Genomic DNA, 13,018 nt, shown 5'->3' on the forward strand with positions numbered 1-13,018 from the left:
TCTGTCTTTCCTTTAAAAAAAAAAAAAAAAAAAAAAAAAAAGAAAAACACCAACAAAATAAATAAATCTTTGTTGGTCTCATCTAGGGAAAGAAGAGGAAAAAACACAAATGAACAACATTTGAGAAAAGAACAGGGACATAGCAGACAGAGAAGATAAAAAATTTAAGTGAATATAATGTTTGCAAATGTCTCAATGCTACCAAAAAGCTACTGGGAAAGTGCTTAGTGGCTGGTGGACACATGTACAAGAAGTCTGCTGACACTGAGATTTCCATCCCATTTAACCTGGGCAGGTTTACCTTGAGATCAGAGTCCCAGGTGTGGCCCTGGGCAGGTGGGTGATGCACAGAGAAGGTGGTGGTCTCTAGTATGGAGGCCAAGGATCAGGAAAAGTTCAGCCACATCGAGTGGGGTTATTCATGTGGAATTAGATGGAGATTGGGAAATGTTTTTTTTTGGGGGGTGCACAGTCTGGGAATTGAATTTAGTCTCCCGCATGAGAGGCAAACATTCTATCACCGCACCACCCGTGCACCCTGGGAAATGTTTTTTAATACTCAAGTTGACATTGAAACCTTATCTCCAACATCCCCAAAATGTTCAAGTTCTTCATTAGCAAAGAAATTACAGCTCAAACTCCTGAATCATTTGCAGCCATTTTTTTAATTCCAAACATTTATTTTTGTAAACCTGGCATTCCCCAAACAGTGCAAGTGAACAAGAAGTGACTGCATAGATTCTAATACAAGTGAAATCATGAGGCACAACACCCCTCTCTCCAAAATTCCTCAGCGGAAATGTTCATGGATGCATTAGAAAAGTTCAGGAAGTGAAAACAGTGTGGGTGCCCTGCCATGCAATTAACTACTCTTAAAGTCTTTAAACTCACTCTGCCAATCACACCATGCACATGAGGACTTAAAAAAATCTTAACAAAGTTTGAAGTCTAAATCATTGTGCTGCAAAGCATTACACCATGTGGGAAATTTGTTTATTATCCCCACGTTGTGCTGAAAATCAGAAGACATTCTAGAAGGTTCATCTTGACCCCACTGGATCTGTATCTTCCCTTCAGTCATTCTTTATTTCAGAAAATATTCTCCACGGTGTATATTATTACTCTAGATATCAAGACAAAACACTGACTGAAGCTCTGCATGCTTGGAGCATTTCCAAAAGAACACTTGTTTTCTGCCTTTTCTTTGCTAAGGGCCATTTCTCCCAAATCGTTTGAAGCACCTCTGAATTTCTGGAAAAATCTGTACCAAGCACACATTTCATTTCCCACCCTTTCTTCTCTTCATGTAACTCATACATAGCTGCTTTCACCTGGCCATAATGCTTCACCCAAAAATAAAAGTAGAATAACCTTTTAAAAAGCTCACTGTGCTAGGATTCCAACAGGGAGCATACAGTACAAATTTCATTTGAGGGACCTACTATGCCGCCACACTGAGAATAGGTGCCAGATGTTCCCAGGAGTGCTGGTGGATATATATATTTAACTCCTTGCCTTCAGCTGAAGGACTGTAGGCTACACCTGATTTGGTGAAGGACTTCCTATGGCGTTTTCCACAATGCTCACCAAACTTCAGGGTGTTCCTGGGGATGGTGACAGAGGTTTCTGAAGAACTGCCTAATGAAGCCTCCATGGTCTTGGCGGCCAGTGACTTTGCATGTGTGCCTGTGCATTGCCATACAACAAAGGGACCCAGCCCATCCCTACCCCTACTCCCTTGCTCCTAAAACTTCAAGGTATCTTGCTGTGTGAAGGGTCTAGGGCTCACTTTGGGGATGTCCCAAATTCTCTTGAGTCCCATGTAAATTGAGCATAAGGAAATTATTTTTAGAAAAAACAGACATTATTTTACTCAATTTCTACAAAGATCCTTTTTCATACTGAAAAAGCTTCTCACTTCTTCTGATGGCTGGTTAAAACTTTCAGAATACACAAGTAAAAGCTGAAGCAGATTTGGAAATAATGCTGCCCAAGAGAATATCTTACAGCATTCTATAGTGAATCCATAGAAGCAGGAAGCATGAAAATTGGAAGCAACTGTGGATCTTTAAAAGGATTTACTGGAGACGTAACACAGATACACCAACTCATGGACACCACTCTGTCTGCTCCCCCTGAGAGCCTATTGAGGGCTGAGGGCTTCTGACCTGGGATGGGGCTGTTGAAACTGCTCAAGTGCTCAAGAGCACTCTAATAATATGTTTGGCTTTTCTTTCTCTATCATTGTGATGAATGGTTAACTTTTCAGTTCCTGAAGCCCCCCCTATCTGTTACTTAGCATGGTAAGACAAGCAGAGGCAACATCTTTCCCTTCAACAGCTTCTTGGAGAGGCCATCAGTTTTCTAAAAAACTGCCTTATGAAGTCTTAGTGACCTCATGGATACATCAGTACCCATATGGGTCTGTCTACCATTCAGAGTCAAACAGAAGCAAATGGATTCCAGTTCCAAGACTGCCCCAAGGAGCCCATCCTGTCCTAAAGAGGCTGTCCCTTCTGACTGGCAGAACTACAGGCCTACCTGTCACCCTTCTACACTGTCACCTCTTGTGGGGGCTGGATAGTGGCTATAAATGCATTTGTCTGATGGGCTGTCCTTGGCCTACTGTCTAAGAATCCTAAATAATTTACTAAAGGAAAACATGCTTAACAAAAGTTCATCAAGAGAAAACTGCAAAACGAAGTCATAAAGGAATTCACACTCTACGCTCCATTTCAGGAGGGTTTGTTGACCTGCACTAAAAAGTGGCTGTGGTGTTCTCCAGGACCTAGCATGGTGGCTGACATGTAGCAGGGGCCCATAAATATTTGCTGCATGAGTGACTACAACCCTCCCAAGAATGCTTTTCTTATTGCTTTGATAAAACTTATAAAGCAAAATCTAGGTAAGAACCTGTTTCTTTGCCTGGCTCTGCTCTGTAATTACTTCAGTGCCTCCATCCCTTGGTAAGAAGCAACATGTCTGGCTTCATTCTATGATCAGCCCAGATCACATCAAAAATTGATCCTCTGGTTCTTGTTATCTATTCTCAAGTTCACCAGGAAGGCAAGGATGATACATTCATCATCTTCCTGCATCAAAGTCAACCGTATGATAAAAAGGAACCAAAAAGCATACATGTTCAATGCCAGGCTTGAACCTGGCTCAGCACTCTCATAATTTTGCCAAAATTTTAGCTATGTTTGCAAGTATTAGCCAAATATGAGTATAGAAAACCTGTCTAACCTGAAGCTGAGATCTGTATCTTTTCAAAAATGTTCACAGATCCCCCAACATGTTAGCTTCCAGTAAACAAGATCCTATAAAAAGATCCTTGACGGTGGTTATTGCATGTGCTGGGGCTTGAGCAGGTTATAAAGAGCCTTAGCCCCTTGCTTTCTCTTTCCTTTCTATTATCCCAAAGTCCTATCAGCAGCTGCTATCAGTTATTGTGCGTTCATTATGGGCCGGGTACAATGCTGAGCATGCTGCATTCCATCTCATGGCTCTTTTAGAAAGTCACACTGCACTCAAAACCAGGTAGCACTTTCAAGTGATAATAAACACTTTCAAATAGAGAGCTTGGATACTGAAAGCCATAACAGCATTCTCACATGCAGGGGTTAGGGGAGGACATCAGTACTCTACCCAGATCCCTCTGGATCACTTTGTTATCATTTCTGTGTGCTCCCAGATTGGGAGCCTGCACCCATGGCTCTCCTTTAGAAGACTGCTCCTAGGAGACTGGAGCTGTTTTGACAGCAAGAACTGAGAGCAGTGTTTACATTTCCCCTGGGTGCAGGAAGATGAAAGTCCAGCTTCTTGCTTTTGGTTGGGAAAATGCTGAGGCACAGCTTCCACTCCAGAATTCCCCTGTGGGATCAGCTGAAGCTAATTCTGTGGGACTTTCCCTGAGATGGCACCCTTGCCTGGTTTCTACCTCTTCCCTGTCCTGCTTCATTCATTTCTGCACTTGTGTCCCCTGGGAACACGTCCTTAATAAATCACTTGCATGCAAATTCTTATCTCAGGGTCTTCTTCTTGGCAATCTCACCTAAAATACTTTTTTTTTTTTTTTTTTTAAAAAAGGACAGGTTGAACTGCCATCTTTGGGAAGGGATCTGCAATTTCCATTAGCTGGGAGAGCAAGAGCAATAGCAGAAATAGAGACCTCTAATGTAACGTTACCACGAAAAATCAGTCTCAGAGTATTCAGAGACAAACTTTTGCTTGGTTGGCAGTGATTTAGGCCTTGAGGTGTGTGGACTCTGGTGCATGATGTCCAGGATGAGATGCCATCCTGAGGTTTACCAGATGGCCAACTGGCATCATTCCAAGCTTTCATCCATGATGGAAGGAAGGTGAGTTGTCTGCTGTATGAATGTGATACAGAGAACACTTATTGATAAGAACCAGGTTTCTCCATCCCAATTCCTGTTGAGAATCTTCCAATGAAAATTGCATGTGAAAAAATATTTATAGTTCTTTAGCACATTACTTCAAACTTGACTCCAGGCAATAAAGATGTGAAATGTCTTTGGGGTCTTGCCACATCCACAGTTCATACGCAGCACTGCCGGCTTGGTGGATTCATTACATGAGGTTTCTTCAGCTTATTTTATCTGTAAGTCTTTTTACAACAGCAAATTCCAAAGTACAATATGATTTTTATCCTTTAAAATTTGTATTCATGTACATGTTTTTCCAAGATTTCAGGCCAAGATATCAGTGCTTGAGTGAATTATATAACTATTTAATAGAAATAATAAAACACTGATACAAATATAAAGACATAATCAGTATAAAAGGCTTATATTTATAAAAATACTTTTAGGTAACAGTTTTCCCCTGAGGGTTGACCACGCATGTTGCATCCATAAATATTGCTCGGCTCTCTAGCTCACTTTCCAAAGTTCAGAGTTCATCTCTAAAAGGAAGTGATGTTGGCTCCAGTCATGTGGCCTGGCCTAAGTTGCTGCCTTGGGCTGGCATCCGGGCTTGATAGAATGAGGAGAACGGGATCAGTGGGGCCTCCGAAAAATCTGGAGAAGATTCTTTCTTCCAAATATGGAAGATACAAAGATCAAGGATGACAGGCAGATGATTGGGTCACATGACTGGTGTGGCAGGTCACTGGTTTTTCTGGACCCAGTCCCAATTGTCTTCATTCTCTTTCCGGTTCTTCTCAGCTTCAATAATTTCTTTGTACCTTCGGCGAAAGAAGCCCATCTGAAAGGCAGAGGAGAAGGCGGGTTAGAAAGGCCGGGGAATCAGCCATTTGGACGCTAGGGTAGCCTGGCCCACGAGTAGGTGTGACCTACATTCACAGTGCTGGGACAGCTTGGAAGACGCCGTGGATTAGACTGTTTCAGAAAACACATCGGAAAGGAAGGCATTATGTAGGGCTCCTTTTCCAAGGGCACGAGCTTCCTGCGGGCTGTGTTGTGACAAGTGGTTCCCTCCTTGTAAAAGGCTTCTGGTAGAGTGTTCCCCGCATCGTGGGCTGGGGAACACTAGTTACTGAGAATTATTTATAGGTGTTTGGGAGTCAAAAAGGTTTTGTGGTCAAATAACTTTGGGAAACACTGCACTCTTTATCTTTCTTTTAGAGAATCATAGTGTACATTAGAAATAATAAAAGATCTGAAAACTTTTGAAAAGAAGGAACCCAGAGATCTGACAGTTCCTGATTTCCTGACTTACTTGACTTATGATAAATTTATTAATATCTTGACAGATCTTAGCAACTGTGAAACAATTTGATAAATACGGCTCTAACGTCACAGTCTTTTTAAAGGGTCTGTGGGTCCTCATTCTACCCTGCTGACATCGAGATCACCTTTCTCTCAAACCTATGGAAGTCATGCTCCGTGTGCACCACAGTCCGCAGTGTGGACTCCCTTAGAACCGGCATGCAATCCTGATCCAGGATGGCAGTTCCCTTTATGTGGCTGGGAAAAAAATTCTCCCCTCTGATGTTGCACCTTGGTCTTATGGCTTTTCACATATGGTAAGACAAAGTTCTAGTTTTTCTCATAAAGTCACCACAGGCATGCCAGACAAACTTTAAGCAACTTTTCAAAGCCCCAAACTCACCTTTTCTCTTATGCCCAGGGAGGCCTGGCATTTCTTGTCCTTTGCTCGCCAGCATTAGTGCCCTCTGTTTCAGAGGTCAGAGATTTCTCCTCCATCTGCCCTTAGACTGGACTGGTTGGAGCGGGTGAACAAATATCCCGCTCCCTCTCTTTCTGGGTAGGATAACTATGAAGTGCACATGCTACCCCAGTGCCCCAGGGAAACATCCTCAAAGTGGTTACCAGCTTGATAACACATCCTTTGTTACCTTCCCTCTCTTCCCTGTCTTCCATTCCTGCTTCCCTATCAATATTTCTTGAGATCATCTTCCAAATAAACTAGTTGCCCTCCAATCCTGATTTCAGGGTCTGTTTTAGGGGAATCATACTTTGCTGCAGGAAGGCCTGCTCCACTGCAGGTTTGTGGTTCCACAATAGCACTTAATGTCATATTTGAAAACCCTGATGTCTAACAATCGCTACAGACAGGTTATTGCCAACAAACAATGTACACACAAAATACCCTAAACATCATAAAGCAAACACAGCTCTCATGGGCACGTGAAACTTGTTTTTTGTCTGTGTATTTGTTCTCATGCTTCTTCGCTGTCAGCCAAGCATCTGGGGAGGCACCCACAAATAGTCACCACAATGATCATGGGTTCCCCCCAAGTGAGGGTGGTAGGTACAGGTCAGGAACTGTCTTGTTGCACCATCTTCTCAGCCTCCAAAAGGGCCTAGCCAATAAGATGAGAACTGTCAAGAAAGCTGCCAGGGAAGAGTTAATCATCTTCACCCACACTGCCAAAGAAAGCCTGAGCCTTCCTTGTCACTGGCGTGGACAAGATGGTGCAGTTTGAGTGACTTGAGTGGGCAGAGCCTTTCTCAGGAGAACAACTGGTAAGGGTGTCGCATTTTGAGGGTCAATCCTCAAGGCCAGCTTTGTAAACAGACATTGTGTTCCTGGCGTTTTCCACCCTGAAGGTTTTTCCCAGCATAGACCACATCTTTCAGGACCCCACTTTCACAGGTGATTCCCACCCCACACACATGTCTCTCTAACTTCCACCATCGACTACCCTCTGCAAGGGAAGTGGGAAGGGGCTTGACCTCCATGTTCTGATAATAAGAAAAAGGTCACTGCTGCCATCCCTAAAGTACACTCCGAGAAGGCCAGAAAAGTGGACTAAGACTTGATGGAAATGTTTAAATAGCACCTGCTTGAGCCATTTAAAGATAAAGAGGTAGCTGACCTGGCAAACATATCACAGAATCTCCTGTGCTGAGTAAAACATAATCATGAAAATAGGCTGGATATGATATGGAAATAAGCTATTTAGCAGATAACTCTGACTATGGATGGCATAATATTTCAACAATCCCTGGTTTAATTCCATATAAGTAACGTGTTTCTACTGTGGCACTGATCTGGAAGAATTTTAACCGTCTGCTCCCTTATGATTGTCCACATTTGTCTTAGGACTCCCTGAAGGCAGGATTTGTGCTTTTTATCCCTAGCATCTCCCTTGTACTCGGTACCGGTGATAAATTACAAACATGCCCTGTATGGCAGCATCTCATTCATCCTCACAGCCCACTGCGCAGGAGGTAACTATGATTATGACCTCCACTTAACACACAAGGGAACTAAGGCTCGGAGACCTCAAATGATGTGCTGAAATCACCCGGTAGGTCAGCGGTGCTCAGTATCCAGTCTTTCCACAAGAGGAAAAATGGGGGTGTTCATGGAACTTTGATATTTCCCTTCTAGATCTATCCATTCTAGATCAGTGTGGATAGTTAACCTGGGCACTTGGCTTTAGCAGGAAGCGTCAGAGAATTGGGTATCTTTCTAATAGCAAGTACCACCCCCTTTCCACACCTTTCCATGCTGCGTCTAGCATAGCTGCTGGGTCAATTCTCTCTTGGTTGACCCTCAATTCCATCATGAACAACAGAATGATTAAGATTTAGCTTCCATATCCAAAGAAATAAATTAAAAAAAATGTTAAAGGAGACATAAACGTCTAGATAACAAAACACTTCTCGCCACTGTAAAAGCATCAGTTAAACAGATATAGCATGCAGGGGAGAGGGGTGGGCCACAGGCAATGGCTGGGCACCAGAAACCTGGGTCCAGTCCTTGCCCTGCTCTCACTTTGGGCAAGTCCCTGGGCCTCTTGGGGCCTCTGCTTCCTCCTGCACCAAGTGAAGGCCTTCCGCTAAGTCATACCTTCTAAGACCCCCTCTCCTTCTGGCATTCTCTGCGGAAAGGGGGAAAATGGTTTCAGAAATCTTAACACATCTCCTCAAAACAGAAAACCAAATAAAACACCAAAATTGCTCTAAACCAACAGAAATGGAGAGTGAGGGTTTGTCTTCTGGGCCTGAGGCCATGGTTGGTTGTTTTTTTTTATGACTCTTGGGCATGGCATGGTGGTGACACAGTTTCAGTCTCTACAAATCACTCAACATGGAAGTCCCTTGCAATGTTCTTTCTCACATAAAGGAGCTACTTGCTGTTCCTCGAATGCAAAGGTGACCTGCCTGGTGAACCCTGCTCAGCATCGAGGGCCGCATGTCCTGTCTCCCCACCTGCAGGCTGGGGTACCTCTGGGCTGGTCACCCCTACAACAGCACTTGCTGCATTGTCTTAGGGTAATTCTTGGTTCACAAGTCTGTCTTGTTCTCTGTCACCTCCCTCCTGCCTAGCATATCCTCCTGCTTTGTACACAGCAAGTGCCCAATAAATGTTTGTGGAATGAATGGGAGTATCAGTGGAGGGCTGAGAGTCCTCAGGGTTTCCTGCTTTATTTCTGCTCTTGGGGTCTTTTTCAGTAGCAAAGTAAATCGTGGTCAGTACCCTGACATGGTGGGTTAACACACTGTGCTCTTCTTTAGTCACCAACAGGAAAGGAAGACCATCTGGTTTGTCCCTTGGTCCCCCTGCACTGGCCAGGGCTGGTGAAGGACAACCATTCATGGCCACATTCTCCTGAAGGCATAGCTTGTGAAGGAACACTCCACCTCGTAGGTCCTTTCACTTGTCCTAGAACCAGCGACAGGTTTGTCTTCATTATTGTCACATGTGTCAGGCGTTGGCAGTCACCACTGCCAGTGGGTACCAGCATTAGGCCTGAAAATCACCCCCTGCCCCAAGAAGAGCCTACAGAGCTGCCCCTAGACTCTACCCCACCCCAACACTGCAGGGTCTTGAGTCCTTTTTTTCTTCTTGCGTGCTGTACGGAGGGGTCACATTTCATTATTTTTCCATGTGAGTATTCCATTACTGCAGAACCATTTGCTGATTTTTTTCTGTTTTTTGATTGTTTGGTTTTCTTGCTTGTTTGTTTGTTTTTTTGGGAAGTACATGGACCAGGAATTGAACCTGGTCTCCCACATGGCAGGTGAGAATTCTACCACTGAATTACCCTTGCACCCCACCTCAAGTCCTATTTTTAACACCAACTGTATATAATCTCTTGGATGGGAAGCTGGAGCTACCACTGGTGCCTGCCCTTCTTCTGAGCCCAAAGACCACTGCTTAAAACCCAATCCACTCACATCTAAGAGGATCGCTTCGGGAACGTTGGGGACAGCAGTGCAGGCTGCACACTGCACATGTGGGGTGCCACTGACATCGCGGACACCACAGATCAGTGAATTTATTAGGACCAGATTCCAGCAGATGGCAGTAGAGCGTCTAGTTCTAACAAAATCGGTTGATGATGCGAATTTTTTGACTGATGGGACGAAGTAAAGGGTAGTGAGGAAGGAGTGCTGTCTACCTAGTTTGCGCAAAGATGGTGGACCTGTTCAAACTGATATTGTTTCTTACACAATGAAACTAATTCATTCCCAGAATAAGGAAAATGTTGCCCTTGTGCTTTTTTAGGAACTTTATTTTGGTTTTTGATACAAGTACTCAAAGCCCACCATGGTTCTGAGCTTACCAAGTACTGGATGCCCAAACAACCATGTCATATAGGCTTGCCCAGCACCAAAAGGGGCCTTCCTAGAAGGGTTGTATGGAAGAAATGTGGCAAAAGTAGCCCAGGGCCCTGATTATAGCTCTAATGCTCACAGACTATCCCCATGCCACGGGGCAGGTCCTATTTGTTGTCTATATATCTGCCTAAGGGACCAATGACATTCTCAGACTTCTTCCAGCTCTGAAAATTGATGACAACCTTTTCCTGCCAGTCCCCAAAGCAAACTCAGAGCTGCAGGCTGTGGGACACACAGCTATGACCCCAGGACTCACTCTCTAAGGGAGCTCATTCCTCAGTAAACCTGATCAGCGTCCATTTTTCTCAAAGATTTTTGGGACATTTTTGGAAAAAATTGAGTTTTCAACTTTGATATTAATGCACAGATATATTATAAAGGAGAACACAAAATTCTTAGTAATTAAGATGAATCAAAATGTGGAAGACACTTCTCTCCTCAAGTAGGCCTCTCTCAGGCATACGTGTCCATAATGGGTACTCTAGGGGAAACCATTGAGAAGTGATGGGCAAAGCTATGCCTTTTGCTTCCAGGCATGCCCACACTGAGGGTTCTGGTCAATGATTAGTGAGGAGTCTGGGCTAGAAGCTCAGCAGCCCCGCAATATCTTCCAATCCACTGAAGTCAATATTTTCCTGGTACCTCTTCTGGAACCTTCCAGGGCTTGTTTTGCCACTCAAGGGGAAAGAGGAGAAGAGGCTAAGGTCACACTTTGTTCCATGAGAAGCTGATAGAACAGAGTGCTTTCTGAAATTGTGTCTGTGCTGGTCCTTGTGGGGGTCCCAAGCTCCCAAAGCAGCTACCAGAACCCTCCTGACAGTCTTACAGAATCTTCTGACATAAGCCTGTGTGGAAAAGCACCCAGAAAACTCACAGGGAAATAAGAGATCTTCCCTGATTAGCACTAAGTCAGTAGGAGTTACATGAGGTACCAGCCTCTCCCTTCCCGCCCCACTGCAGGGCAAGCCAGGGGCTGGCTGGATGACTTCATCTGCCCCCTTCCTTGCCTTCGGGTTGCTGATTCCAAAGCCCTCAGATATGCTCCTTCTTTGGATTACCTCAGGGCCTCACGTTTATTGGTTCTTCAGTTACTTGACCATTTACATAACATGTCTCTGTCTTGAGATGTCAACAGTGCTACATCAGCTCAATATTTACTTCCAAATATAAACAAGCCTCACTCCTCCCGAATGTCTTTGGCACATGGTTTTAATTCTCAAACTGTGTGAGGGGTGTGTGTGTGTGTGTGAGAAAGAGAGAGAGAGAGAGAGAGAGAGGGGGAGAGAGAGAGAGAGAGAGAGAGAGAGAGAGAGAGAGAGAGAGAGAGAGAGAGAGAGAGAGAGGGAGGGAGAGAGGGAGGGAGGGAGGGAGGGAGGGAGGGAGGGAGGGAGGGAGGGAGAGAGAGAGAGAGAGAGAGAGAGAGAGGGTGTATGTCTGTGCATCTCCTTTTTCTTTGGAGGAGAAGCAAAGATAGACCCACAAGAGCCTGGTTTGGGGAGAAGATGGTTTCCTGCATGACCTGTGGATGGGCTACCAAGCCTTCCACATTTTCTGAGCCATTTCACAGGCATATTTCTCTGAGCACCTCTGTTTGAGGACAGAAGTAATGCTCTCAAATAAAAACCACAAGCCCAAAGCCAGCCAGCCTTAAAGCAGGAGCCATTCAGAACATCCCCTGCTAAGAGAGAGAGTTTGAAGAAGCCCTTTTCTGAGGGGTGGCAAATCCTCTTCAGCCTGCCTCTCCACCACTTGTGAGAGAGACAAGCCAACAGACCCCAGGTTTCTGAGGAGAGACAGCAGAAGGGCTGGCAAAGCAACAGCATCTCTCTTCGCTCCAAGTCATTTCAGTTTGTAAAAGGGGCCACTAGGACTGAGAGCTTTTTGGCTGAAAGCAGGAGGGGAGGGTGGCTGGAGTGTTTTGGCAAACTGTAGGGGGGAGAGGAGCTGGGGCGGGGTGGGGGAGGGAAAGAAGAGTCTGGGGCCCTAAATGAGGGAAGGGGGCTTCTCTTCTAACCAGAAAACACCCCTAGAATCTTCTTTGTCTTTCCATATGACCCAAAGAAGTCTGGCTTAATGAATTGAAGGTGTGTCTTAAAGGCACAAGCCATAAAAGAAGTCTTTCTCCTTACCGTACCTCCTAAACGGGGCTTTCAGGATTGTGTGGAAGAACACCAGGCCCAGGCGTCTTCAAACCCAGTCAGGAGGCAAACGAAAGGAGAGGGGACTCATTTGGATTGCCCCCCCCTCGACCCCCCACCGCCTTTAAAAGAGCTTCAGATTTCAAAGTTTTCTTCTCGCCTGCTGGTTTGGCAGGTAACTGTAATCCTCACACATAAAATATAAATGATGGCTCCCAGTGTCTGCTAACATCCCAGCTTTGGGAAAGCTGATTAGGATCCATTTCAGCATTTGAAGAAGTGTCTGGTTAGCGTGGGGCCTTGGTTGTAGATTTTGTGCTAGAGCCCGGGACTGCTGCCATCGAGCAAGAGAGACTGCCTAAGATGCTGGAGGGTGGGCCTGGAAGGGCCCAGGGAGGAGGCGGACAGGCTGAGGGTGTGGGCAGGGAGCCTGGAGTTCAGTTCTGAAAGGCATCTGCCGATCCTATAAGGGGTTTCTGTTTTAGGCAAACAGTTAACTAAAGGTGGGTCAGAAGCACCCCAGGCCTTAGGCAGGTGGGTCCTGGAGATGATGGCGCAGGCCCCTCAGGGCTTGGCTCAGCTACCATCTCTGGCCACTTACCAGCCTTTCCCAGAGGTCATCAAGACTAAGGGCTCTGCCACGTATCTCTGGCCCTTTGCCCAGGGCCTGCCACCAGCAGGAACTTAACACTGTTTGCTGAATCAAGAGACTGGCCATTTTGCAAGTGTAAAGCCTGCTGGTCTGTAGGCCCATATGGCATTAAGAATGTACCAGCCCGGTGGGCTGCTTTGTGCAGT

At 45.2% G+C, this 13,018-nt stretch overlaps 1 protein-coding gene across 1 annotated transcript in view; it reads right to left on the reverse strand.

Moving 5' to 3' along the window:
* Window positions 1-646: 646 nt before the first annotated feature.
* ITGA9 (integrin subunit alpha 9) overlaps window positions 647-13,018 on the reverse strand; it is a 447,613-nt gene continuing 435,241 nt past the window's right edge. Inside the window, exon 28 of the mRNA XM_077129816.1 lies at window positions 647-5,229. Within this exon, the coding sequence (XP_076985931.1) occupies window positions 5,131-5,229 (99 nt within the window). The 3' untranslated portion in view covers window positions 647-5,130. The remainder of the gene's footprint in view (window positions 5,230-13,018) is intronic.

Source organism: Tamandua tetradactyla, chromosome 15 (genome assembly GCF_023851605.1).
Source record: "Tamandua tetradactyla isolate mTamTet1 chromosome 15, mTamTet1.pri, whole genome shotgun sequence".
NCBI lineage: Eukaryota > Metazoa > Chordata > Mammalia > Pilosa > Myrmecophagidae > Tamandua > Tamandua tetradactyla.